Source organism: Rhinolophus ferrumequinum, chromosome 15, assembly GCF_004115265.2.
Source record: "Rhinolophus ferrumequinum isolate MPI-CBG mRhiFer1 chromosome 15, mRhiFer1_v1.p, whole genome shotgun sequence".
Lineage (NCBI taxonomy): Eukaryota > Metazoa > Chordata > Mammalia > Chiroptera > Rhinolophidae > Rhinolophus > Rhinolophus ferrumequinum.
In genome coordinates this window covers 17,780,754-17,807,552 of record NC_046298.1, presented here as the reverse complement: position 1 = coordinate 17,807,552, position 26,799 = coordinate 17,780,754, and the positions used below count along the sequence as shown (strand labels likewise).

The 26,799-nt window shown below is 52.5% G+C and overlaps 2 protein-coding genes across 6 annotated transcripts in view; one reads left to right on the top strand and one right to left on the bottom strand.

Moving 5' to 3' along the window:
- The window catches only part of SMPD3 (sphingomyelin phosphodiesterase 3), a 76,346-nt gene extending 69,359 nt beyond the window's left edge, over positions 1-6,987 (top strand). For both annotated transcript variants that reach the window (XM_033129540.1, XM_033129541.1), the window contains exons 4-9: positions 944-1,019; positions 1,146-1,301; positions 2,852-2,941; positions 3,232-3,295; positions 5,126-5,288; positions 5,539-6,987. In XM_033129540.1, coding sequence (XP_032985431.1) covers positions 944-1,019; positions 1,146-1,301; positions 2,852-2,941; positions 3,232-3,295; positions 5,126-5,288; positions 5,539-5,640 — 651 coding nt within the window. In that variant the 3' untranslated portion in view covers positions 5,641-6,987. The remainder of the gene's footprint in view (positions 1-943; positions 1,020-1,145; positions 1,302-2,851; positions 2,942-3,231; positions 3,296-5,125; positions 5,289-5,538) is intronic.
- Positions 6,988-9,329: 2,342 nt separating this feature from the next.
- PRMT7 (protein arginine methyltransferase 7) overlaps positions 9,330-26,799 on the bottom strand; it is a 41,555-nt gene continuing 24,085 nt past the window's right edge. For 3 of the 4 annotated variants that reach the window (XM_033128207.1, XM_033128208.1, XM_033128204.1), the window contains exons 7-18: positions 24,524-24,765; positions 24,121-24,301; positions 21,338-21,465; positions 20,788-20,923; positions 19,764-19,847; positions 19,321-19,368; positions 17,693-17,782; positions 14,320-14,481; positions 13,140-13,214; positions 10,903-11,063; positions 9,806-9,902; positions 9,330-9,561 (exon numbers count right to left, since the gene is read on the bottom strand). In XM_033128207.1, coding sequence (XP_032984098.1) covers positions 9,382-9,561; positions 9,806-9,902; positions 10,903-11,063; positions 13,140-13,214; positions 14,320-14,481; positions 17,693-17,782; positions 19,321-19,368; positions 19,764-19,847; positions 20,788-20,923; positions 21,338-21,465; positions 24,121-24,301; positions 24,524-24,765 — 1,584 coding nt within the window. In that variant the 3' untranslated portion in view covers positions 9,330-9,381. The remainder of the gene's footprint in view (positions 9,562-9,805; positions 9,903-10,902; positions 11,064-13,139; positions 13,215-14,319; positions 14,482-17,692; positions 17,783-19,320; positions 19,369-19,763; positions 19,848-20,787; positions 20,924-21,337; positions 21,466-24,120; positions 24,302-24,523; positions 24,766-26,799) is intronic. The other variant, XM_033128206.1, reaches the window with a different exon arrangement.

The following is a 26,799-nucleotide window of genomic DNA, read 5'->3' as shown; positions in this document are numbered from 1 at the left end:
GGAGAGACAGCAGGCTGGGTGGCCATTCCTCGCCTCCCCATCCACAACCCTGACAAGGGCTCAGGCTTGCATCAGGCTGTTCTGAGTTGTCTGTGATGTACGATTGAGCTGCTTGTTTTCACACTAACCTGTGGAGACAGCCTGTCTGGGTCATCTGGAGTTGGGCAAGGAGTTGGGCAAGTGCCCTCAACCCCACTCTACCCCCTGGGTACTCTGTCTCCAGGGCACGGGTGAGCAGGAGGCGAGGGCTGATGTCTGGGGAGAGTGGAGAAGCCACTGGAGGAAGGAGGACTGGGTTTGGGATGGAGGCCGTGGGACACCTGGGGCCAGTCCATGACACAGGTGCCACAGAGACACAGCCACAACTGTTATCCTAAATCAGGGGACTAACGGACAAGGGCCAAAAGCAGAAGATGTGACTTCTCATGAAGCCAGAGGGGCAGAGACTGGGGGTGGTGAGCAGAGGGCAGGGTCCCAGGCCTCTCACAGAAGAGAGGGTGGGGAGTGTGCGGCTGGGCCAAATCCCCAAGAAAGCCCAGCTTCGACTTCAGAGGGATGGGCTCTGGGGTGTGTCTGAGGGAAGGAGGAAAGAGCCACCAGACAGGAGAGGACAGGGAACTGAGGGGCTGGCACACTCTGGTCACCAGGCGATGGCAGGGGTTTGGGGCAGAAATGTAAGATGATTTCTGCATTTGTCCTCCTATAAAACCAGGTGGCACTCACCATGCTATAGGCTGGAATTCCTTTATGCATCTGCCTCCTGCATTGGACCAGAAGCTCCTAGAAGTTGGACACGTGCTCCTACCGGGGCCCGAGTTTAGCCAGGAGCCGACAGAGCTGGGCTTGTGAGGGTTTGACCTGGCGTGGGGTGTGCGTCATCAGTGTCCCTTTGTACTCAGCATAGGCTTTATCACCAACACCTCACCTCCTACCTACCCCACAGGTGCAGGTGGGAAGCACACTTCAGGACCAAAGAATTGTCGGGTACATCACCTGCACACACCTGCACGCCCTGGAAGGTAGGGTCCGGCAGCCTGAGCTTTTCCCAGGGTGGGGAATCTTCCGCAAGCCGGTTGGGATCTGCCGGGGCCTGGTGAGGTCTGGCTGCAGCTTCATCATCGGCTCTCTGTGGTTCTGCCCCACAGATGACAGTGCCATCCGCTGTGAGCAGCTGGACATGCTTCTGGACTGGCTGGCTGATTTCCGAAAATCTACCTCCTCGTCCAGCACAGCCAACCCCGAGGAGCTGGTGGCGTTTGACATCGTCTGTGGAGATTTGAACTTTGACAACTGCTCCTCTGGTGAGGCTGGTTCCTGCCTTTGTGGGTCAGCTACTGAGAAAGGGTGGGGGCTCCAGTCACAGCTGGCAAGACTTGCGTTAGGCAGCTTAAAAAGCTTCCTGCGTCTTGTGAGCATGTGGGTGGGATATCAGCAGACTGATTTCTCTGCCCCCTGGAAATTCTAAACTGAGAAGCGCCCACACTCTGCCTAGAAAGCTCAGAGGCCTCCTTGCTGGAGATAAAGAGGTGCCCTAAAAACGAACCTCTGACAGGGAACACTTGGAGCCTCTGAAACTCAGAGTAAGGGCAAGTCAGCCAATGTCACTCACCAATCCTTTATTCAGCTCTGACTTTGCACCAGGCGCAACGTTAATGGCTGTTCACGGGCCAACTGTGTTATTAGTCTCATAACAACCCTGAGTGGGCACTCTATTTATCCACATGGTGTGGAGGGGAAGCTGAGACCCAGAGAGTGGAGTAACTAGTCCAAGGGCACATAGCCAGAAGTGGTAGAACTGGGATTTGAACCCAGCAAATCATGCCTTAAACCACTAGGCTAAAAGGCTGAAAGTTCATCATGGGTGAAATTTCAAATAACTGACGTAAGTATCTGATCTGTGAATCAGATGACCAAGCTCATCCCAGGGACCTCCTGGGAGTTTGGGCTGCTCTGAGCCTCCCTTGGTTCGAGGAGCTGGGCTTGAGGAAAACCCCCCAGCCCATGGCTCCTGGGCTTTTTCTACTCTGGCCAGAGCCCAAGGAGAAACTGAGGCTGGGTGGGCAACATGGGGTCTGTGAACTTGAGCGCCAGTCCTCAGGGAAGGCAGGAACCTGAAGGTCCTACCCGGAGTTCAGGGTGGTGCCCTCATCTGGCAGTAGCTGTTTCTGTTTGTGCCCAGAGAGGCATCCCTTGACAACAGTGGCGACTCAAGGGTGAGTGGCGAGGAGGTGCCCACCATGGGACACACAGCCCCTGCACTGCAGCACTGTGGACCCGTCATGTGCCTGATGCTAGATCCAGATGCTGGGTGCTCCCAGGATCTTCCTGAGTTAGGGTGGGGACCCAGCACATACAGAAAGAGGCTGTCAGGGGGGGCTCCACCCACTCAGGCCCCACTCAGTGCCCTGTTCTTCTTCTCTGGGGTCTCAGAAAAGCCCTTCTGGCTTCCTGAGTTGGCAGGACAAACTGGAACCCAGGACAGGTCACCTCTGTCTCTGAGCCTGGGTCATGCCTCACTCAGCCTAGACACCCCGGTCTATGCAGGGCAGGAGTCCCGCTGGGACAATGTCAGCCAGCCCTCCACAGGGTTTGTCACAGGATCGGGGAAGGCCTTGAGATGACCGTCCCCTGCAGCCCAAGAGGGACAGTGACTACTGTCCTCAGACCAAAGGAAAGCTGAACACTAGAGGGGGGCTTCTCAAGGACACAGAAAACCAGTGACAGATGAACCACAAAGGGATACCTGAGGGACAGGGACCTAGTGGCATCTGAACCAGGACCAGAGGCAGATGGCCCTCCAGCACAGGGCAGACACCCTAACACCCACAGCATTTCCTCCCTCCCGGCACAGACGACAAGCTGGAGCAGCAGCACTCCCTGTTTACACGCTTCAAGGACCCTTGCCGCCTGGGGCCCGGGGAGGAGAAGCCATGGGCAATTGGTGAGCTGGGGATAGGGCTGGGCTGGGGTGCCGAGGGGACCTGGGGCAAGGGAGGGGCACTGCCAATTCCTGAGCCCACCATGCTGAGACCTGACACTGCACCAAGGCTGGGCTCCCCACGGCTTCCCAGAGAGGCCTCCAAGACCTGCCCCCAAGACCCCACTTCTGGGGAGGTTGGGGCCCCCCTGCCAGAAGATGCCCTCACCTGCCCCTCCTGCCCCAGGGACGTGGCCCTCCTCGAGGCTGGCTGTGCCCTACCTGTAGTGACCACTCTCACTCCCTGTCCCCAGGTACCATGCTGGACCAGAATGGCCTCAACGATGAGGACGTGAGCACCCCTGACAATCTGCAAAAGTATGCACCCAGCTAGCTGCAGTGGGGCGGCAGCTCCTGGATCTGGGCTGAGCACCCAGACCCGACTCAGCTATAGGGAGATGGCTGTGTGGGACAGAGGAGAGAGCAGGGCTCCATGAGAAGGAAGCCTGTGGGAGCCTGGGGACAGAAGCTGGGGGCAGGTAGAGGTTGTGGTGGCCCTCTTGCCCCAGGGGCTGGCCTTACTGAGAAGCTCCCAAGAAGGGTTGGTGTCCTGAGTTGGCCCTTCCCTCATCAGCACCTGGAGTTCTGGCTTACTTTACCAGAGCCTGCCTTGGGGCCCGGCTCGGCACAGGAAAAGGGACCAGAATCTCCCAGGGCAAGGCTGGGGGCTGTTGAGACCCTTGTCAAAGAGCCCTGGGGATGGCATTTGCTCCAGGGAGCCTGTCGGTTGGTGGCCACCAACTATGCAAATAAAAATAACAGCAGAGAGAACGTAAGCTGGCCATTTTCAAAGTAGAGACAGCTCCATCCCAACCAAACTTCATTCTTGAACGTGATGACACTTCCATAAAGGACACATTTAAGTGGCCAGCAGCAGAACCAATTTATAATTCATAGCCCGAGACTGAAGAGAGTCACGGCAATGGCTCCTTGTAGCTAATTTGAGCCAATTAATTAGATTACAGACTAAATTTGAAACATCATCCTATGCTGAGAAAATTATCTTTTTATGAGATGATTAAAAAATGACTATCAGTAACTCTCAGATCACTGATGCTGGAATTAATTATCAAAGGCAAAAGACAGTAATGGATTAGATTTCTGAGATGTACTGATGTTCTGCATGTCTTAGTATATTTATCTCAAGGCGGTTAAAGACCTTGTAGAAACCCATGTTTGGTGGTGGTGCCTGTCCAGTGCCCCTTCCATCTGGCCAGGCATTAGCCGGCCTGGCAGGCGTGTGTAGTGTCTCTCCGTGGCTGCTACTCTGCCCTTGACTGCGGCCTGCACCTGCCCTCTGCGACAGTCTCCCACGGTGCTTGGACTCTGGGGAAGCCTGGCAGGAAGGAGACAGCAGACAGGGAGTTAGAAGAGCCAGATTCAGGGTGTGACAGCCCACCTGAACATCCTGCCCTCCTACAGAACCTTGGCCAGGACTTACACACCCAAGTCCATTTTCTTCCTCTGAGAAATAAGACAACAGCCACATCCCACAATTGTTCCTTCTTTGGAGTGCCTGGTCCCCTAAAATGTCCTAGGAACAATCAGAGGAGGAAATGGAGGCTCACAGGTTTGGTAACATAGCTGCTCAAGGACAGACTGATATGAGTCCAGGCCTGGGATGGGACCTGGGTGCTCTCCTAGCTCCTCCAACCCCTGCTGACCTGAAACAAGAGTCATGGGGTTCTGGGGCTTCCAGAAGAGAAGGGTCTCTAAGGTTCACTGCAAAAACCAAGTTTCCTCTGAACAGGCCCCTACTGGCTCAGAGCAAAAACCTATTCAGCCGAGGAAGTGGGCAGTTCTGTCCCCGATTTGGCCACAAATCCTGGGCAGCACTGGATCCAAGCTGTAGCCACAGCCAACAACCTAGTTCAAAGGAAAAGTAAGCGCTGGCCAGCCCAAGGTGGACATGGGACATTCCTGGACAGACTCTGGTGTGGCCCAGTTCAGCCAGGACCCTGCAGCCTCAGACTCAGTCTCTCTCCATCCCTGTCCCTTTTTGGGCCCCCAGGGAAGATCTGTGTTAAACGCAAGGGTTGGTCTAACATGCTTCTCTCACTCTGGGATGAGAACATGGCTCCACGCTCAGGACCTGGGACCTGGGGGCTGGGGCAGGGGCTCACCTTGCCTTCCTGTCTGTGTGAGCAGGGTCTTGGAGAGCGAGGAAGGCCGCAGGGAGTACCTCGCCTTCCCCACCAGCAAGAGCCCAGGGGCATACCAGAAGGGACGCAAGGATGCACTAAAGGGCAACGGCAGACGCCTCGACTACATGCTGTACGGAGAGGAGGGGCTGTGCCCAGACTGGAAGGCCGTGAGTCTGGGGCTGGGGAGGGCAGCCAGGCTCTGCCTATAGGGAGGGGACCCCGCACCCTGTCCCCCTCAGCAGCAACGAGCTTGCCTCTGAAAATGAGACCCGCCACTCCTAGGGACCTTGAGGGCCCTCAGGATCCTCCCAAGCCCTCTGCCCTCAGGAAGACTAGGCCACCCCGGCCCTCCAGGCCCCCCCTCTGCAGAGTGCCCTTTGGCTCTAATCAGGATGCTTCTCTTCCCCACAATCTCAGGAGGTGGAAGAATTCAGTTTTATCACCCAGCTGTCCGGCCTGACCGACCACCTCCCAGTGGCCATGCGGCTGATGGTGTCCACCGGGGAGGAAGAGGCATAGACCAGCCGTCACCACAGCAGCCGGGCCTCTGCCAGCCCTTTGAGCCTCCTTGGCCATGTCCCCTCCTGCAGCGGTGCCAGGGAGGAGGGCAGGAGCCGAGGGGGAGCCAAGGCCATCCCTGGGTGAGCTGGAACCAACACTGCCCTGTACCTCTGGGCACTCACCACGGACAGAGGAGTCAGGCCAGCCTGGGGAGCCCCAGCTGCCCAACCAGTGCCATTCTTTCAAACCGTGATTTTCTACAAATCTACAGCACAACCTAGTTTGTAACCCGTGGGTTAGTATGAGAACCGGGTTTCTGTACTCTTTGTATCTCTTCTCAAGCTTCATCCAGGGTTCATTTTTGTCTGCTGCCATGTTGTCTCGCACGCCTGCACCCTCGCATGCACGCTGCCCGCATGCCACGTGCCACGCTGTAGCCACACAGACCCCCTCGCTCGGGCCTCACCCAAGGCCAAACTCCAAACACAATCAGAACCAGCCAAAGAAGCATTCCTGGGCACAGGGCCGCCAGCTCACCGCCTCCAACGGACGGCTCACGAGCAGGGGCCGGAGGACTGTGTCCAGTCACCGCGAGCCCGGGCTCTTCCCAGGGTCTTGCGTTAAAGGGCGATTACATTTTAAGAACAGAAACAACCCTTCACTTTAGAGGATCTGCAAGCGGCGAGGAACAATGCTGCGGCTCCTGAGGCAGGCTCCTTTCCAGGCACCCAGGGCCCCAGAGACTCTTAAGTGGGTTGTGGAGCCAGAGCCAGGAAGCTGAGAGAGCACCACCTTTCTATAGGAAGAAGGGAACTCACAACACACGGGAGAAGGGGTACTGCTGGTTTTGAAAATGACAGATTTGTACCTTTTCTTCTGTCAAAACCAACACCCTCTTCCTGCCTGGTCCTGTCTCCCCTTCAGACACCTCTGGTTCCGGACCAATCTTTCCCTGGGGACTGTCCCCATCCACATGCTGGCTGAGCTCAGGAACTATCTGCCTGCCTTTGGGTAGAGTTGCAGCTCTGTCCTCCCAGTTCCATCTTCAAGAGTGACAGGGAGGTGAAGTGGGGGGTTGTGGCTGGAGGAAGGAGCAGGAGGCCAAAGCGCAGAGAGCGGCCTGTCCCCTCACCCTCACCACTGTGCATACAGGCTGGGGTGGCAAGGCCAAGGGCCACCGCTTGCACAGGGCAGGGAGTGATACTGATTAGCATCCAGGCGCAAAGACACCCGCTCTGCCACCATGTGACCAGGGCCAGTCCCGGGCACCCAGGCACAGGGTAGCAGAGCCTGCAGGTGAGGCCTACAGCTCCCCACCCCACGGCAGGACTGCCTCTGCCCACCTGCCTTTTAAAAAACACCTGGGGATGCTCCCCAGTCACACAGGGAGGGATGTGTCTGTTTCCAGGTGCGTGGCTCCCCCGACTTGGGGGACTGTTCTTGACAACCCCCACTGATCTCCCCTCCTCGCAGCACCCTAACTTGTGCCCGCCTTGGAGCCAGCTTCGCCCAGCGAGACTGGGGAGCATACCAGGACGCTTCTGGTGCCGGTGCGCTGACACTGTGCCTTGTCACCAACTGAGCTGCAAGAAGGACCAAGAGGGGGCTGGCCAAGCAGCCAGCCAGAGGCCAGGCCCTGTGCTGGGAGAGGACACTCCTGAGTCATATCCACAGTGGCACTAGTTTGTCTGAACCCACCTGGCCGGGGCAGTCAGTGGCAGAGCTGAGGGCTTCACTGCCAGGAGCGCCTCCCTGGCCAGGCCCCAGCCCTGCCCCTCAGGCCCAGATCCAGGAGGGGCTACTCACCGATGAGGGCAGTCTCACCTAGGCTTCTGCTGTGCCCCTCCTTCAAGGGCCTGGCCTTCAGGGTCTTAGGCTTTGTGGAGTCAGCGGGCCCCCACTCCCAGGAACAGCCAGGAATCTCTGCTCAAACAGGCAGGGCCAAGCTGGGCAGGCGCGATGCCTAGATAGCCAAGCCTGAGCTAAGGACCCCAGGCTGCAGGTGGGCTGTGTGCCCAGGAGAGCAGTGGAGACAGAGGCCAGGGCTCCTGAAGCAGAGAAACCACATAGCTTTCAGCCCTCCAAGGGGCTGCCCCCATTCCCAGGGCAGCTGGTGGGAGCCAGGGCACAGGGGCACGTGCTTCTCTCCTACTCACAGGGCGGCCTTAGGCAAGTCCTACCTCCCTGTGCCTCGGTCACTTCCTGTCCTACCAAGGTAGCCTCTGCCCAGCCTGGCCCTGGAGCACCCCCTCCGAGCCCCCCTTGCACCTCCCTCCGGCACAGCCTCAGCACCGAGGCCGCTACCGCCCAACCACGTTTCATGAAGCCTGGGACTCCCAGGGCCGTGCACAAGCCAGACTTTTCCACTTTAATTTTTAAAAAAGAATGAAAAGAAACTGCCAGGATCTCAGATTCTGGAGTGTTTGGCTTGAGAGGGGCGAACACAGGGGTCACCCAAATTCCCAACCAAGGTCCCGTACCTGCCCTGCGCCGGGCCTCCTTCAGAGAAGCCAGGAGGCCAGGTCAGCGTCAGAAGGAAGCGGTCATTTTCATTTGTCCAAACCACCTTGAGTTTTAAGTATGAATATTAATCTTAATGCTTTTTAACTATTGTATTAACTTGCTGAGATTTAGAAATACTGTTTTAAAAAAAAACTTTTTTAATTTCTGTATTTTTTCTGTATTATATCCTCACGGGACATCAGGGGTTTTCTATGGTAAGCACACCCAAGGTTTTGGTAAAACGTTATCCAATATATGTCAAGACGATTCTTCCCGAGAAGAAAAACAATCTTTCACCTGATAAAATACTTTGAAAAGAGAGGTTTTTCTCCTTTACTGGTGCTGAGAAGGAAGGATGGATCATGAGGAGAAAATAAAACTGTGAGGCTCAAGGCTGATGTTCTCCACTTATTTGAGCAATCAGATGGGGCCAGGCCCTACTCCAACTCCAACCCCAGGGCTAGGCAGCCAGGCGGGGCTTTGGGGGAGCAAGGCTAGGACCTTCTCGGGACTCTGGCCTTCCCTGGCAAGGACAGGGCTGGGGAAGCTGCACTGTCCCCATCTGCCCCTGACTTCTGAGGTGGTGGGAGGTCTCTCAGCTAGCAGGGGCACGTGGGAAAAGGCTGTACCTCCTGGCTCCCTCTCTTGACGGCTGGTTTCCTGGGTCTGCATCTCAGGGAACTGCCTCGGGACGGCCTCCTCCCTGCCCTCTGAACAGCAGCCTGGTGTCTGGTTGTCTGGTCTTGGTCACCTGCTGATGCTGCAGAGGCCAGATACTTATGAATGTGGCTTGGTGACATTACCCAGCGAGTGAAAGGGCAAGAAACCCATCCTCGGCCTGGACCTCTTCGGGTTTTTAAGGCCCAGGGCCCATCCCTGAGTCAGCATCTCCACCCCTTAAAGCCCCTCCTAGCTTGAGCCAGGAAGAAGTTCCCAGTGCACAAGCCGGGCCAGCAACCACGATGGCCTGGCACCACGCAGCCCAGAGCAGCGGTTCTGAAGCTTTAGGGCTTTCTGAGCACTTCAGAACCCCTGCTCCCTGGCCTCTCCTAGGCTCCAAATTCAGCCAGCAGCCCATGTTGCCCACCACACCTGGAGCAAGGAGCCGACAGTGCAAAAATGCAAAGGAAGAGGTCTCTGCATCCAGAGGCCAAGCTCGGCCCTGAAAAGAGAGGTGCCTTCACCTTCCTTCCCAGAAAGTCACACCATTCAGAGCCCAGAGCCTCTCGAGCCACTTTATTTCTCAACAAGTGAGGGTCAGTGCCCATTGCCCAAGGCGTCTGAGAGCGTGAAATCCATGGTGACATCTCCAGTGCGGGGATGGAACTCCACAACATAGCTGACTGTCTGAGGGCTGCCCAGCGACGCTGTGGGGTCCAGCGTGGTGCTGAAGAAGTACACGGCCTGCTTGCAGTGTGGGTTCCAGCAACAGTCCTCCTGCAGGAGGAGCAACAGAAAGCAGTGAGGGCTCCTGTAAGCCAAGACCCCTCCTGGTCAGCCTCCCTCCTAGGCATCTCGAAGCAGGAAGCTGCTGCTCAGGGCCATGTTCCCATGGCCACCGAGGGTTACCATCTGGCTGAACGCGCACTGGGAACAGCCAGAGCACATCGGGTAACATGGCCTCCCCCAGCAGCACCTGCTCAGGGCCAAGCAGCCCGGGGGTCCATGCGCACAGCACTACCTTGTCGTCTGCAGGCTTCAGGAGGCCGGTGCTGACCGTGCTATCTGGGGTCAGGTGGTATTCCATCCACAGGACGGCCCCATGGCTCCTCCCTGGCCTGTGGAAGTGTGTGTGAGGGGGGATGTTGGGCCAACAACATCATGAGAGACGGGCAGGCACAGCCATGGCTCCCCTTCCACTCTTCAGAAAATTCTGGTCTTCCCTACTTCCATCCTGCCCAGTCAGGACGTTCCTAACACTCCACCTGACTAAAGGCCACTTGGTATTAGGTTAGTGCAAAAGTAATTGCACCTTAAAAGGTTAAAAATAATTGCAAAAACCACAATCACTTTTGTACCAACCTAATAAAATGCAGAGCAAGAAGAGCCACAACCCAAAGGCCCACTGGCTCCTCACAGCCTGGCCAAGCACTCAAGAGTAACCGCGGGGCAGCACCAACTCAGCCATAGGACCCGCCTCCTCGGCCTAAAGTAGCGGAAGGCTTGGTCCAGGAGGCTCAGAGCATAGCCCTGGCTCCAAAGGCTGGAAGACCCCTCCCAGATACTTTGGATGGCAGGCAGATGAGTATCTGCCCTGCCTCCCCCTTGTCAAAGGAGGAGCTGTGGGCTCAGGGCCCCCACCCAGTTAGAAGGCACTCTTTCTTCAGGAAGCAGCAGCTCTTCCCCATGAAGGGAGTTGGAGCTGGATGGGCCTGACCTTGCCTCGCCAATTCCTAGCCTGCTTTAATTCCCAAGAGCTCAAGAAAATGGTCCAATGGGTAACTATAGCAACCAAATTCACATTTCTCTGCAGCTGTGATCCAACATGCTGCTTAGCTCAAAGGGAGCCTCAGCTGTGGGGGGAAGAGCAAAGCCCACTCTGGCTCTGCCCCCCACCGACACACGCCCAGAGGCTGTGGGGACCCACTATACAGTCACGACCACTTCAGACCAGGAAGGGCAAAGTTGAGACAAGGCGGGCCATCCTACCCATGTGAAAGTGGCCAACGTAAGTGGCTAGCCACTTGGGCAGTAACAACTAGACAGAGAGCAGGGTCCCCGACCACTTCCTTCCTCCATGGCCCTGCCCACCACCCCCCGCCAGGAGGCACCACTCACCTCCTAAGCTTAATTGAGCCCTCAGCATGGAGAAGCTGTGGGGGCACCGGCTGCTGAAAATCAAAGGTGAGGATCTGCTGGGGTTCAGAGAGGCTGCGGCATGGGTACTCCCACAGGGGGTGGGGCTCGGCTTCCTTGCTCTCCCTGAAGTCCAGGGCATGCTGAGAAATGAAGGGGATTCAGGGGTCTGCACAGACAGAACTGAGAGGCCCAGGGGACAGGGGCTCATGTCCCCATCTCCAGGGTCTATGCCAGTGGCCCCTCATCTCCACTGCCCAGGTCCCTCAGGGTAACTGCCACAGTCACACGGGGCAGTGGGTCCTTACAGAAAGACCACAGATGCCTGGGTCAGAGCCACTGACATCTCTGTTTTCTGCTGCCACTCACAAGCCATCTCCCCGGCAAGTCACTTCACCTCTCTAAGCCTCATTTCCCCCCTTTCTACAATGAGATGACACTGCCCATCTCACGAGCTACTGTGAGGACGCCTGGTGCTTAGAGACTTGCCCACTGGGTGACCCTTGCTGAGCACGGTCGCTGCCAGATCACCACCACACAAGGCTCCCAGTCTAGAGGGAGACAACGCAGAGACGAGCAACCGCAGCGCCCTGGGAGCACGGACCTCCTACAGGCATGGGGCGGGGCGAGGAAGCTGTCTGGAGGGGTAACCTCTGGGCTGCCCCCGGAAGGTCTCACAGGAGTCGGCAGCAAGGACAATGGACAAAGCTGAGCAGGGAGAGGGCACAGAAAGCAGCCCAGGGAGGGCTGAGTGGCAGAGGCCAGTGACTGCAGGGGCGGCTCGGCAGGGGGAGGTGGGCAGGACGCCTCACAGGGTTTTCCTGAAGGCAACAGAGAGCTAGACTCAGAATCTGCAGGTTTACTTGGGTTCCATGTGGAGGATGGCCAAGCAGGAGAGGCAAGAGGCTGGATGGTCACAGGCAAGAGACGAAGAGACCCAGAGCGGAAGAGCAGCAGCAGGGGAAGAAAACTGATGACATGAGGGTTATGGAATCTGATGACCAACTGCAAGTGAAGGTGAGGACTTGCCTGGGGGGACACCCAGGCCCTGAGCATTTGGGGATGACATGGCGGCAGGCCTAGGACAGGAACACTGGAAGAAGCCAGGCCGGGGTGAGGGAAGAGCACATAGATTTTGGAAGCATCAAGGTCAGAGCGCCTGGGACATCTCAGTGGAGTGTCCACCACTCTTAGTTATTTGGTTTGAGGTCAGGACAGATGCAGACATTGGCCAGCAACAGAGTGGGGACAGTAAGGGCAGGGGCCTGCAGGAGACCTAGAACACATGACACTTTAGGGGATGGGAAGGATAGGGGAATCCAAGAAGGAGCCTGAGGAGTGGCCAGAGGGAGCTAGTGTGGTGACTCAGCAAAAAGGAGATTTCTAGAAGCATGGAATAGTCAGTGGTCAGCTGTGCAGGGCAGGTAAGATGAGAACTGAAAATATCCATTGGATTATTTACTTTAAAAAATGTTTACACAGGCAATCCACAATCACTGTAGAAAAATGTGAACAGAAAGATAAGCAAAAGGAGAAAAAGGTAACTGCTTCCTAATCATACAACATTCTGGTGACCACTGTTCCACCCCTCTTCCCTGTGTGTCTATGTGAATTGCCTTAACACAGAGGATGGGGTCCTGTTCCTTGCCCGGCCCTCTCACAGGGATGTATCATGACTCTACTGCAACCCTCACTGACCCAAACATCACTGGCACTTTCATGACATCCCTCGGTTCTAGGGAATGCAGACCCTCCCAGCTGACTCAATCCTCTACTGATGTACAGGACCCTCCTTCCACATCCCTCCCTGTGCTCTAGCATGGGGACTCCCTCCCCAGGAGTCTCCAAAACGAAAATGGCTGCCTCAGAAGGTTACCAAACTGCCTTCTAGAAAGGTTGCTGACACTGGCAGGAGTAGTTCCAGTGGCGTGGTGACAGACAGGCCCCAGCCTGAGATTTTGATTTCAGGGGTTACAGGTCAGGGCCAAGAACAGCCTAGTACAGACTTTGAGACACAATGGTTCTCAAACTCATGCTCATGGTGAACCAAGTAGAACAGATACACCAGCTCTTGCTGCCCCCAACAGAAGAGCTCTCCGCATGCTGCTCGCACAACCCAACCCTGGTCTCTCCATGGAAGCCAGAGGTCCCTGTCATAGGTCTGTGGCCATGTGGAGAAGGTGGGTGGGACACCATGGCTGGGAACTGGCCCCACCTACCTTGATCATGTCATCCATGATGTGTACGTCAAAGCCTTCACAGTCACCACAGGGGCTCCGGACCCGCCACAGGTCCTGTGAGGAAGACACAGACCCCGTCCACACCCACCCACCAGGGCACACTGATGTCCACACCCACCCGGGGCCACAGGGAAGTGTGGCAACAAGATCAAGAAGGGTCAGTGGGGTCAAGCTGGAGTGGTCCCAGCCCCAGATCTGAGGACCATCTCACTGTTCCCACATGCCTAGAAGAGACCAGACCCCCAAGGTTGAAGGGACTCAGAGATACCAAAAATTCAGGACAGTTGTGTGACTCTGCCAAGTCACACAGGACCCCCACGTCCTCTCCTACAAGGCGACAAAAGCTACCAGGGTGGGGTTCTCACTTCCTGTCCAACCTAACACCATTTCTTTAGGAAGAATCTATAACCCAGTTCTCAACACTGCGCCTATAAACAGAGAGGAGGGTGATGGGAGGGAGGGGACCAGAAACACTCAGGCCAGTCCACTTGGCATCCTGCCTCCTGGACATGTGCCTGGAAACAAGAGTGCTTCTCCACGGTCCCTCTTTGGCCACAAAAACCAGAATAAATGTGGAAATCTCATCAGGTAAATAAACAGCAGAAGAAATGGCCAGAAAATAAGTGATGGGGCCACTATGGTACCAACGGACAGGGCCAGTCAGATCAAAATAATATCAAATAAGGTTCACTCTACATTTCAGGGTGAAAGCATTTCAAAATCCTTTTAATGAAAAACTGCCTTTCTCAAAATGACTTTGTGACTGTGGTTCTGCTTTGATGAGAAAATGAAAATGAAGCTTTTCAATTTTTTCTTGCATAAAGAAGCTGACTCTCCCATCTCAAAATGCTTTTAACAACTGGAGCCTTGGCTCTTAATGAGAGCAAAGCAAGCTGCACAGCATGTCTTCTGAAACTCTTAATTTATATATTTTAATTATTCTGATAAGCAATATTGTAAAATGACAACACACAGCCAATTCCATTTCATGTGTCAAATTTAAAAGATAAGCCTCTTCTATTCAACCCTGTGGTGTGCTAATACATAAAACCAGAAACCCAAGTCACAAAGACCTGATTTGTTCCATCTGTACCAAGGTTTCTGCAAGAAAACAAAGTCTGCTCCCCGCCCCTTCTGTGAAAACCTCTGGGTGGCCTACCCTGAACTCCACGACCACAGCGTGCAGAGAGGCAGCCTGGGGCATCACCACAGCGCCAGGCCCGAGGTGCTGGTCCACAGCAGTCCGCACATACCAGAAGTACAAGTTGTGCCATGGCAACAGGCTGGTGGTGAAGAATGGTTCACCCAGGAGGACAGAGACCTGGTGATCAGAGCAAGAAGCAGAACTAAGGCATCAGAAGAATTTGTCTGAAGAGTAATGGACAAGTCACAAGTTTCACGGGTATAAGGAAGTTAAGAGGCCACTCACGCACTCACTCAGTCGGTCAACAAACAAGAATGCCAGGTCTGCACCTGCGCGAGGATATAAAGATGAGAAAAAGACACCAGTCGTACCCTCAGGAGTGCAAAGTGAAAGAGGGAGCAGACGAGGCTGGGGTCTATCCTTGCAGAGAGCAATAAACTTTGACAGAAGCAAGGAGGGGCCTGTGGAAGACCCCGGAGGGAACAGCACCAGGAAGGGATTCCAGGATGGCCCTCTAAATCCCCCCTCAAAGCTTCTCGTGACAAGTTATTCTCATGCTCATGCTCATCTAACTGTCTCCCTCACGAGGCTCTGAGCACCACAGAAGTGCGGATGCTGGCAGCACAGTATCCCCAGTAGCCAGCAAAGCGCCCGGCCCAGAGCAGATGGTCAGTAAACATGTGCTGAGTCAATGAACAGATACATGAATAGGAGTCTGAAAAGCAGAAGAGAGGGGGTCCCAGACAAAGGGATGGGCAGAGGCACGAGCGTGGGTGGGACAGCAAGGCTCTCTCAGGAGCTCAGCAGACGAGCATGCAGGCAGGATGGTAAAGGGTGAGGCCAGAGAGGAGGAGAGGAGCCAGGTCACCCAAAGGCAACTGATGCCAGCCTAAGGGGACTGGACTCTGCCTGGAGGCAAGAGGGGTCACTAAAAGCTTTAATTAGAGACACATGTGTTTTAGAAAGAACCCTCTGATGACCTTGAAGTATGTGAGGACACCACCTGCAGGTGGAGTGGGGACAGGAGGTGACTGGTTGAGTACTATAAGGAGCAGGGAGTGTGCAAAAGGGAGGAGACCAAGACATGGCAGATGCTGAGCAGGCAGCACCCAGGGCCAGATGCAAGCAGATGGGCATCACAAAGGGTCCAGTCCGAGATGACGCCTAGGTTTCTGGCTGAAGTGACACAGACACAGAAGGAAGACACTGAAGACAGAAAAGAGTTGGTCTTGCGTATTCCCCACCCCTCAACATCGGAAACAAGGCCAAGAATGCCCACTCTCACCACTTCTATTCACTACCCAGACATCTGGAGTCTAGCCAATGCCCCTTATCAATGGTTTACAGAATTTAAGTATCTTTTTAATCTTCATTTAAGAGGGAAAAAAAGAGCAACTTGTACGTGAATGTTCACAGCAGTATCATTCATAGTAGCCGAAAAATAGAAATAACACAAATGTCCATCAACTAATAAAGAACTAAATAAAATGTGGTATTCCCCATACCATACAACAGATTATTCAGCAGTAAAAAGAAATGAAATATTGATTTATGCTACAGGGACCACAGATTGTATGATTCCATTTATATGAAATGTCCAGAATTGGCAAATCCATACAGACAAAAAGTAGATTAGTGGTTGCCGAGGGCCGGAAGGATTGGCGGCAAATGGGGAATAACTGCTAATGGGTATGGGGTTTCTTTTCAGGTGATGAAAACATCCTAAAATTGACTGGCGTGAAGGTTGTACAACCTTATGAATAAAATAAATCACTGAATTGTACATTTGAATGGGTGAATTATATGGAATGTAAATTAACTCTCAAAAAATCTGTTCTTAAAAAAAGGCATGGGGTGGGGAACGGGTGAAAGACTTGAATACTACTTCACTAAGACACAGAATAGCTAATGAGCACCTGAAAAGGTGTTCAACATCATTAGTCGGTAGGCAAATACAAATCAAAACTAGGAGACATCACTACACACCCGCTAATGGCTATAATTAAAGGACAGACAATAACCAGTATTGGCAAAGACACAGAGATGTCTGTGGAGTATAAAATAGTACAGCCACTTTGGACAAGTTTAGCAGTTTCTTAAAGAGTTAAACAAAAATACCACACAACCCAGCAATTCCGAGCCTAAGCAGGTACCTCAGAGACTGAAACATATGAAATATGAAAACATATTCTCACAAAGACTGAAACACAGTGTTCACAGCAACGTTATTCATAAAAGCCCCAAACTGGAAACAATCCAAATATTCACCAATGGTGAATGGATACACAAATTATGACATAGTTGAACAATGAAATACCAGTCAGCATTAAAAAGGAACAAAATACTGACACGTTCTACAACATGGATGAACCTCAAAGACATGCCCACTGAAAGAAGCCCCACACAAAAGACCACACACTGTAATAGTCCACTTATATGAAATGCTGGAAAAGACAAATTTATAGACAGAAACCAGATCAGTGGTTACCTAGCGATGGGGACCTTGGTGATGGAAATGTTACAAAACTAGATTGTGTGATGGTTGTACAACTCTATAAATTTACTAAAAAAAATCATTGAATTGTATGCTTAAAATGGGTTAATTTTATGGAACGTCGATTACATCTCAACAAAACTTTAAAAAAGTCGACAAGATGACAGGTTCCAGCTTGAAGGGCCTATGGGATGGATATGTGAGGAAAGATGTCCAGTTGGCAGTTGTACACATGCGATTTGCAGACACAGCTTTGTTGGGCATGGATTCCCGTATGAGAAGGGATGTGACCACTGGAGAGGAGACACAACGGGAGAGGAGAGGATGGACGAGGAGGTGGCTCCAAGAAACACCCCTAGGGACCAAGTGAAGAACCCATGAAGGACCAAGGAGGAGCAGCCAGAAAAGTAAGAGAAAACCTAGAAAAGGCAGTCTCTTAAAAACCTAAAAAAAAGCTAAGGAGAGAGGGGGCCCCTGGGTCATAAGGGCCCCGGGGCAGCTGAGACGAAGCCTGCAGGGAGGCTGTAGGGAGTAACCACGAGATTACTAAGAGGTGGGAGCAGTTCCAAGGTGCGCACTGGGGACTGAAGACCAACTGCGGCAGGAGGAAGTGGACAGGAAGGTGAAGCGAAGACAGGAGCGCTTGAAGGGGAGATGGGACACAATATGCTGTTAGTATCAGCAGAGCTATCCTGCCCTCACTTGAAGGAGCAGAGATTCGCCCGAGTTCAGAGTCATGCAAGTATGTGCTCATCAGGCATCTCTGCAAGCCCTCACCCCAGGCGAGTTCTCAGCTGGTGAGTTCCGAATGGGACCCACAGTGACACCCAGAGAAGAGAAGGGGAGCTCCGCCATCTCCGTGCTGTACTGCACAGTGCAAATACAGCTACTCACCTTTTTACCCTCCAAGTCTGCAGATGTTAACAATTCAGGCCGTTTCTCTACTACATTAATTTTATCTTCCAAGTGGTTAGCCTTGAAAATCTTAGAGAGACAACAATAAGCATTACTTTTTTCAAGAAAAAAACATCTCAAAGTTGCTTTATCTATCTGTCTGTAGCTTTCTAGCTGTCCTGCAGGGTCTCAGCTCCCACTCCCCACACAAGAACACAGGATATAGTGAGGCCAAAAGGGAACACCCATGGAGCCATGGATAGGGGTTCATACCACTATATTCTCACTGGCGGCTGGTCGAGACACAGGAAGTAGGATCCACATGATCCGCAATCCGCCATCCACGCTTGCTAAACCCACTTGCTAGCCACAATCCGCCATCTGTTTCTCTGCCAACCAACCAACCAACCCCCTAGCATAGACATGGCAGTTATATTAGTGGTTAATGGCTAACCGGTAACAGCTGATGGCCACCCAGCCACAGCAGATGGCCATCTGATTACAGCTGATGGCCACCTACTACCTGAGCCAGCACCTTTCCACGTGAGGCCGAGAGCCTGGAAACTGCTCTCTGGGACTCTGTTCCCACACTGGCGAAACAGTTCTAGAGCACCACTTTTATTTGCTTTGTGGAAATTCTCCGCTCCAGGGGCATCCGATACACCAAGGGTGAGATCACTAGCAAAATGTTGTAACAGAAACAGAAACTTCTCTTGTAGGCTGTGGGGACAGAGCCAGGAGAGCAGTTTCCAGGCTTTCGACTTCACGTAGAAAGGTGCTGGCTCAGGTAGATGGCCATGAGCTGTGGCTAGTTGGCCATCAGCTGTAACCAGTTAGCTATTGGCCACTGATATAACTGCCATGACTACACTGGCAAGGGGGTTGGTTGGTTGGCAGAGAAGCGGACAGCGGATTGAGGCTAGCAAGTGCAGTTAGCAAGAAGATTGTGGATTGCGGATCATGTTGATCCTGCTTCCTGTGTCTCACCCAGCCGCCAGAGAGACGGGTGCAGGAAGACCCTGCGTTGGGGTACTGGCAGATGTTTGCTTTTGTGTCTCGACCAGCCGCCATCGAGAATATAGTGGTATGAACCCCCTATCCATGGCTCCGTTGGTGTTCCCTTTTGGCCTCACCATATCCTACGTTCTTGTGTGGGGAGCGGGAGCTGAGACCCTGCATGACATAGACACATCGACAGGCTTGTAGTTCTGGGGGCAGGGGGGGGGTCATCCTTCAGAGAGGAAACCAAAATGAATCACTGGCCAGGAAGAGATACCGTCACAGAACCCACCAGGCAGGCCAGCCTGTGAGTAATGACTCCTTGGGCCCAGAAAACAAATCATACATTCAGATGTATCACTGCAAAGAATTTTTTGAGTTTCGTGTGAAGTGAAAAGAAAAGCCTACACTTCTTCAGCCAAAAAAGTGGAGCCTAAACATCTACTTTTATACAATGACAGCCCTAGAAGACCTCCAGGCCAGCTCTCAAGGCGACAGCCCTCACTAGCAGCTGCTACTTGTCCCAGTCCCCTTGGTACTGACACTGCTTCAAAGTGCTAAGGCCTAGACTCCGGAAGGCAGGCCCCCCAGATTCTCTCATTATTTCAGTAACAACAATTATCACTTACTTTTTTCATCAGTTTATGAGAAGCTGCTGAACTCTCTATTGTAAATACCTAGAGAGAATACCATGCTATTAGTTGTAGAACATTCACTTACCAAAGAAAGAAATTAAAGGGTAAAATACAACTAGATAACTCCAAGGCAGAGAGCACCACCTAACCACCTCCACCCCTACATACTACCCACCGGGACAGCACCCACACTCTGCACGGACCCCAGCAAGGTGGCCGGCTCAGACACCAGAGCTGCAGCTCCAAGGCAATGCTACAGCCTGACTCCTGCTTGGACACGCAAGCAATAAACCCCTAAACCTCTAAACCAAGCACATCACATACATGGCAGCCACACTTGCAAAGAGCTTTAGTGACAGAACTGTGTACCCAGACCACATGACACCTAGCTCAAGAGCTGCCCTCAGGAAGCTGGCAGAAGGGCACGTGTCCAATACCTGCTCTGCCCCGAGGTGATGAACCAGCATGCAGAGCAGACTGCCGTCACTGACACATAGGCACACACTGTCTGGCTTCAGCACCTGCCAGAAAAAAGCAAGTTCAGCACAAGTTTTCTTACAGTGTATCAAGAAATTCTTGTTGGCAAATGGACAGAATTGCTTCCCTTCTGCTGACCTGACTCCGTGATCATTCAGTCTGATCTCCTCCTCACCCCAGCCTCCCGCACCGGTCATGCTGGCCCCCAGGCCCAGGCGGTAGCCAGCCCCCATCCTCCAACATGCCCACCCATTCAGACACCACTGTCAGGAAAGCCCCTTCTCAAGCTGTCCTAGAAGGCCCAGCTGATGGCCTGTCCCATTTGCCACTGGCCACCTCACAGTCCATGCAGACAGCGGTAGGCCTGCTGAGTGACTCACCAAAAGCAGGGATGTCTTTATGGGGCACAGATCCGTCTGAGAGAAACTGAGGATGGTTGGGATCCTCCCTCCCCCCAAAATGCATGACGCGCACACATATTTCTGCACACAACTCCAAGTGGTTCAAGAGACACCCCCGCCGCTTCAAACCCTGTGTGTGGTCCCCAGGCTGTGAGACCCCTGCTATAGGCAGCAGGGAGCAAAGGTTTTCAAGCAGGAAAGTTACGTGACCAGATTTACATTCTAGAACATTTTAGAAAGGAGGCAGCAGATGAAAGGAAGAATGGGGTGGCTGGATCCACTGGGATCACCCACAGGAATTGCTGGGGATCACAAAGGCAAAGTGTCCAGCAAGACAAAGGAAGGGGCCGCAGGGAGGCTTCCAGCTGGAGGATCTCACAGGCGAGAAGAGAGTAGGCCCCCAGGAAGTCCAGTAACAGGCTCCCAGACGCTGCCTGAGCATCCAGGCAGAGGGAGCTGGCTAAAGCCACTCACACAGACCAGGGAGCACAGAAAACAAAAGCATATCAAAAGTGAGCAATGAGCTGGGGTTCAGGGGACAATCTCCTTCTTACCTACAAGTATCCACGGGCTGGACACTTACCGTCCTCAGTGCCTGGACATACTGATCAGTTCTTTCCTGATCATTGATTTCTCCAAACCGAGGCCGGTTCCAGAGCAGGTGAGCCTGGCAGTCGCACACAGGGCGCAGTGCGTGGACTCTCCCATTCTTTTCAGGGCTGGGCCAGAAAATGAACAAACAGCGTGATGAGTGTGACCTGCTAGACTCTGGCGAGCATGAAAACATGGCACCGGGACCTCCCCAGTGAAATCGAGATGGGCTCCAAGGGACACTCCCATAGTCCTCCACAGAGTATGAGTCTAGGCATTGGCTCTTCAGTGGGCCTAAGACATTGGGGGCCCTCCAATTCCTGGTTCTCATAGATGTCTGTTCCAGGTGGGGGCCCCACAACTGGGGCAGCCTCTTCTGAGAACACACAAGAGGCGCTGACACATCCAGTCACCAACTTTTGCTCCTATTTTATTCTGTTCAAATACAAATGTGCCCACTCATGCCTCTATTTATAAATTTATGAATGCTACATAAATGGGGAATTTCTGTAAGTGCACAGTGCCACAGGCCCAGTGCCCACCTGGTCCGCTGAAGGCTGTACCACACACAGTAGTCATCATGGTGGGCTACCAGGCAGACAGCTGAGCCCTGGGTGACGGGCTCCTCTTGTGGCAGGAAGTACACACACTGCATCCAGTGGTCCCGCCACTGAAGTGGGAAACAGAGAATCAGCAGTCACCAAGCTACAACAGGAACGCTTCTAATCCAGGAGCTAAAAACCCAAGTCAAAAATCAGTTTGCAGGGAGACCATGGTGTGGACTACAGATAGCTACTGTGGCCAAAGAGATAAAGAAGAAAATTGTCAAGTCAGAGAGGCTAATAGCTTGCCTGAAAGCTTGCTGGAACACTGCTGGCTTTAGGAAGATACAATTTGGCCTAGGACAGCAGTCTTCAAGAGGGACTCAGGGGAGGGTATTCCAGCCCTGGCCCAATGTGTGTGGGACACGGAGTGGGTGTGGGAAATGGAAGGAAGGAGGCAGAGAGGAAGGGAGAGAGAGAAAGCAAATGTGAAGTGTTAAAAATTGGTAGATTTAAGTAAAGGGCATATCCTATCCTACCCAGTCTTGAATATAACTAAAAGGTGGGTGAATGACATTCCCTGGATGTAAAATATCTACGTGAACATGAAAGCTAGGAAATTAATATCAACCAGATACATTCTGGAAAAAATAAACAGTAACAAAGAGGAACAAATAGGTTCCCTAAAACCTGTTGTTTATTCTTTGCTGTACAAACTGATCCTAAGAGAAGCCTTTCCCATGACCCTTCAGTGCTCCCTGGGGCTTCCCTGTCATCATGTCCTTCCCGCACAACAGCGACCCAGGTCCTAATGCTAAAGAGCTGCTAACAAAACCCACTGTCTGAGGTGAGACAGGCTGAAGAGATTTCAGATCAAGAGAAGTTTAGGGAAGTCATGAGGGAGATTCATTAGCAGCATTTCAAATTCCTAACAGTCTAAAAGTCACTGCTGGTAGAGGAAGGACAGACACAAGTCCCCCAGTCAGGAGACCTGGGAGGAGCTCCCACCACTGCTGCCTAGACAAGCACGGGGCCAGGCCAAGTCTCAGTTTGGGCATTACGTGGTTACCCAACATATCTTACATGAGGATCCAAGGAGAAAACACACAAGGTGGCACTAGGAAGCCAGGCAAATGTAAAGTATTAACATTTTTATGATATACTTCTGCTAATTTTGCAACCATCACACTCCTGGAGAAGAACAGAGCAGACCAGTGTCAACCTGAACTCTGGAGAAGAACTCTGACACCACCACCCACCCACTCACACACACACCTTCAGCCTGCAGAGGACCAAGGCTGCACAGAGGGAGTTCACACCCACTGCTCGAATGTATGCCCTCCCGCCTGGGCCAGCGGACTGGAAGGTAAAGTGGAGATGAGGGTGCTCACAGCCCCAGGGGAACTGACGACAATCCTGCAGCAGTCATGATCCTTTGGCCTAAGCAGTAACTCAGGGAGTAGGGGAGCTGCCAGGGCCTTCTGAAAGTCACCTGAGTACACCTAGAACCAATCAAAACAAAGCCAGTGCCCACCAAGTGGTAACAGGATGACAGGACACAGAGGCAGGTGCCCAAGACCTCCCAGGTAGAGGGAAGGTTTGATTTCTCAGCCCTGAAGCACATTCCCCACTTTTTCCCTGAGTGTGTGTGTAGAAGGGTTAATACATACACATGAGAGAAAATTCAAGATGAGTCATAAGTGAAAAAAAAGTTTCTTTTCCACCCCTAACCTTCAGCCCCCTTCCCAGAAGCAACTGTTTTTCTGTGAATTCTTCCAAAGATACCCTTACACACACACCACACATATATATACACTCATCCACATGTATTCTGATTTAGTAACACCAACGTTGGCGTACCACATACTGTTCTGCACCTTTATTTTTGTTTCATTTAATGATATATCCTGGACATTGTTCCACCATCAGTGCACGGAGCTGACTCATTCACTGAAGATAAGTTAATGGACTTAGCCTAGTGGTGCCCTGTAGGGTGTTCTAGTCTTTTCTATTAAATCAAGGATGTAATGAATATCCTGGCACACGTCATTCTACATATATGCAAATCTCTCCAGAGCCTAACTGTCTAAAAGTGGTATCATTTCCCATCATGACACATTAGGCCTTGCTGAGTTCCACGGCTGCTCTGAGATCACTTCCAGCTCTTCTGGCTCTTCCCCACAGCTCCACCAACAGCGTGGAACCTAACTTCCTGAACTTTATTCATTAATATGCGTATGTGAAAAATGGTATCTCACTACAGTTTAAATCTGCATTGCTCTTATGAGTGAGGCCGAACAACTTTTCACATGTTAAGGAGGATTCTGTATTTTCTTTTCATAGTTCATGTCCTCTGCCCACTTCCAATTGAGCTGGCTGGGGAAGGTAGATTTTTGACACCACAGAAAATGAGGCTGTAGATAGGCTGTAGTTCTCTATTTCAGGCTGATCTGAGGCCCCCTGGGATTACTCAGGGAGGACAGGGATGTGGAATCTAACAATGGCTATGACACAGGAGAGTCAGCATACCAATGGTTCACTGTGCCCACTGGCACTGACCATGAACTTGGCCTGAGAGGTCTATCTTACATCTTATTATAGCTAGCCTTGGTTTTTTTATTATTAGTTTCCAGTGTTGTCGTTTTTTTTAACTCTTCTTTGATATTGATTCTAACACAGTCCCTTCTGGCTCTAAATTCTTCAATGTGCTATTTTCCCACAACAAAAAGTGGATGATAAGTTTCTTGATTTACTTGAGAATGTGCTCAGCTCCTGCCTCTTACCTGGAGCTCCTGTGGGTCTGTATGTGCCCAGAAGGGGGCCATGGTGCACTTGATCTTCCCCTCAGGGTCCATTTCAATATCCCACCAGGAGAGAACCACCTGAGCTTGACCAGATGCCAGAGGGTCAAACTGCCTGCTATGGCAGGCTGCTGAGCTACTGACTTGCTTGCTGAAGTCCACACTGTGGAAGAATATTCAGGAACTTAAGTGTATTTTAAGCTCACACACTCCATTTTTAAGCTTTTATGGTGATCTCACCAGCAGTGAGACTTGTTTGCAATGGACTCCTGCCTTCAGTGGCAGGTGACATCAGCTGGCTTCCTTTCCACTCAAAAAGAACTTCCAAAGACCCCAATGCCACCAAATGTCTCAAAGCGCCGTCACCCAGCTTGCTCCTTGGTACCTGAACATTGGCAGCACGTTGCTCAGGGCAGTGAAGTCAGTGGGTGAGACCTGGTTCAGCTGAATGTCACAGACAGAGGGTGCGCCAGGACACCTCTCTAGTTCCGAGGGGGGGACGATAACCTGCTCTCCAAGTCTGGTCTGAACACGAATGGGAAACAGCTTGTTCCATGACCACATCTTTTTGGACTCCACCAGCTGGGCGTAGACAGTTGCTCTGTGAGGCACTGCCTCACAATTTTCCTAAATTTACATTAAAAATAAATAAATAAACAAACAAACAAACACACCAGGTACCTGGACCCACAGTAATTCCAATTGCTTAAATGAGGTTTATTCCTTAAATGAGGCCAGTTTAGTAACATCGAATACTTACCACTACTAGTATAGTCAACTGTTTTTGGCCCAAGGCCCTTGGGAAAGAAAAAAGGAACTTGATTTGAAAAAGGAATACACATTATGTCTAAAATGATTTATGTCAGATTAAGTTCCTAGCTACCTGACACTCTTAAATACTGCAAAAATACACCTTAACTGTCATCATGATGAGTAACTCCCACACTGATTTTGAAGAAAGAGTCCAAATCCTCCTGCTAAGCACTAATCCTAACACTGGGCTCAGAGCTTCCCTCAGTGCAGCTCTTGCCCGGATACCAGAACCTTCTTACGGACCAATGGACAAGTGTCCACCCTCAACGGACCTGACCTCCTGGCCTCACCGGCACTGCCAACCACTGCTCCCATGGCGTTGGCAGTAGTCCCTTACCCAGGTTTCCTCCTACCTCATTCATTCATTGACACCCTCTATACACCAGGCACTGGGGGCCGAGCTGTGAAGAGGACACACAGCTGCTACCACGGAGAAATGACAAGCACAGGGTTTCTCTACCTCAGAAGATCTTCAGGGGCTGTTCTGTGCATTGCAGAATGTTTAGCAACATCCCTGGCCTCTACCTACAAGATGACAGTAGCACCCCCTCTCAGGTATGACACAAAAAATGTCTCCAGACACAGCTCGGGATGAGAAGGACTGCCGTCGTAGGACTCTCACTCCCCTGCCCACCCCTCACAGAGGGGACTCGCCAGAGACCTGGTCTGGATCACCTTCCTTCTCCTTCCACATGACAGTGACCTCCACCATTCCATCTTCATTTGCCAAAGACCACGTGTCCAAAGGCCTCTAGATCCTCTCTCCTTGGCTGACCCTCCGACGACTCAAACTCTCTCTGTGTAAACTAAACAAATTGCCTTCACCCCTGCGCACCTGCCCCGCTCCTCCTGCCATCCTCCCAGTGGACAGACAGCGAGCACCGCCGTCCAATCCAGCAGCCCACGCCCCAAACCCAAGCATCGTCAGTACCTCCACATCTAGTCATCAGCAGGTCCCTGACCACCATCCTCCTCCCCGAGTCTACCTCTCTGGGCCCATTTCTCTAGCCCTGCCTGAGACCCACCTTAGCTGAGCACCTGGATGCCTCCAACCACCTTCTCACCACTCTCTGCCTCCAGTCGTTCTCCCCAGCTGCTCTCCACATGCCTGCCTACATAAAGCAATGCCCCGCTTAGAACTCTTCTGTGGTGCCGCCCTGCCTCCTGGAGCATGGCAGCCCTCCTCGGTCTAGCCCTGCCCAGCAACCTCGTCTTCTCTCTAACCTCCCTCCACACACCCATAAACTGAACACCGTGCAGGGCCTGGGAGCCACCACACCCATTCACCGCCATGTCTTTGCCTCTGCCACGAATACCCCCGGTAATGATGAGGCCAGCACCTGATCACTCAAGACTGACTCAGCTAGAGCTTCATCTTCCTTCCTCCACCTTCCCCCAACCAGAGTGGGCAGAATCTCACCTACTGCCCACCATCAGTGCATGCCTCAAACTGTCCTAAGATGACCTGCTCACCTACCTGCCTCCCCAGCTCACTTTCATATTCTTGGTACCCAAAAAGGGCCTGGCAAAATGAAGGCACTCAGTAAACGTGTCTTCTAAGATCGATCCCTGGGTCACCACCACATGGACTCTCTGTCAGACACACTAGCATCCCAGCTCCATGACCTCCAATAAGGCAGGAAGAGGGACAGAGCAGTGGGAAGGCTTTGTATGCCAGCCCTAATTCCTTCAAGCTCAGACACAGGGTGGGCAGATGGGGACAGTGATTAGAGTGAACAATGCATACCTGGCTGCTATACGCCAGCTGAGAGGAAACTGAGGACAGCTACCTGCCCACCTCTTTGACAAGATGAATTAGAGAAAGATAAACGGGGCAACATGAACATA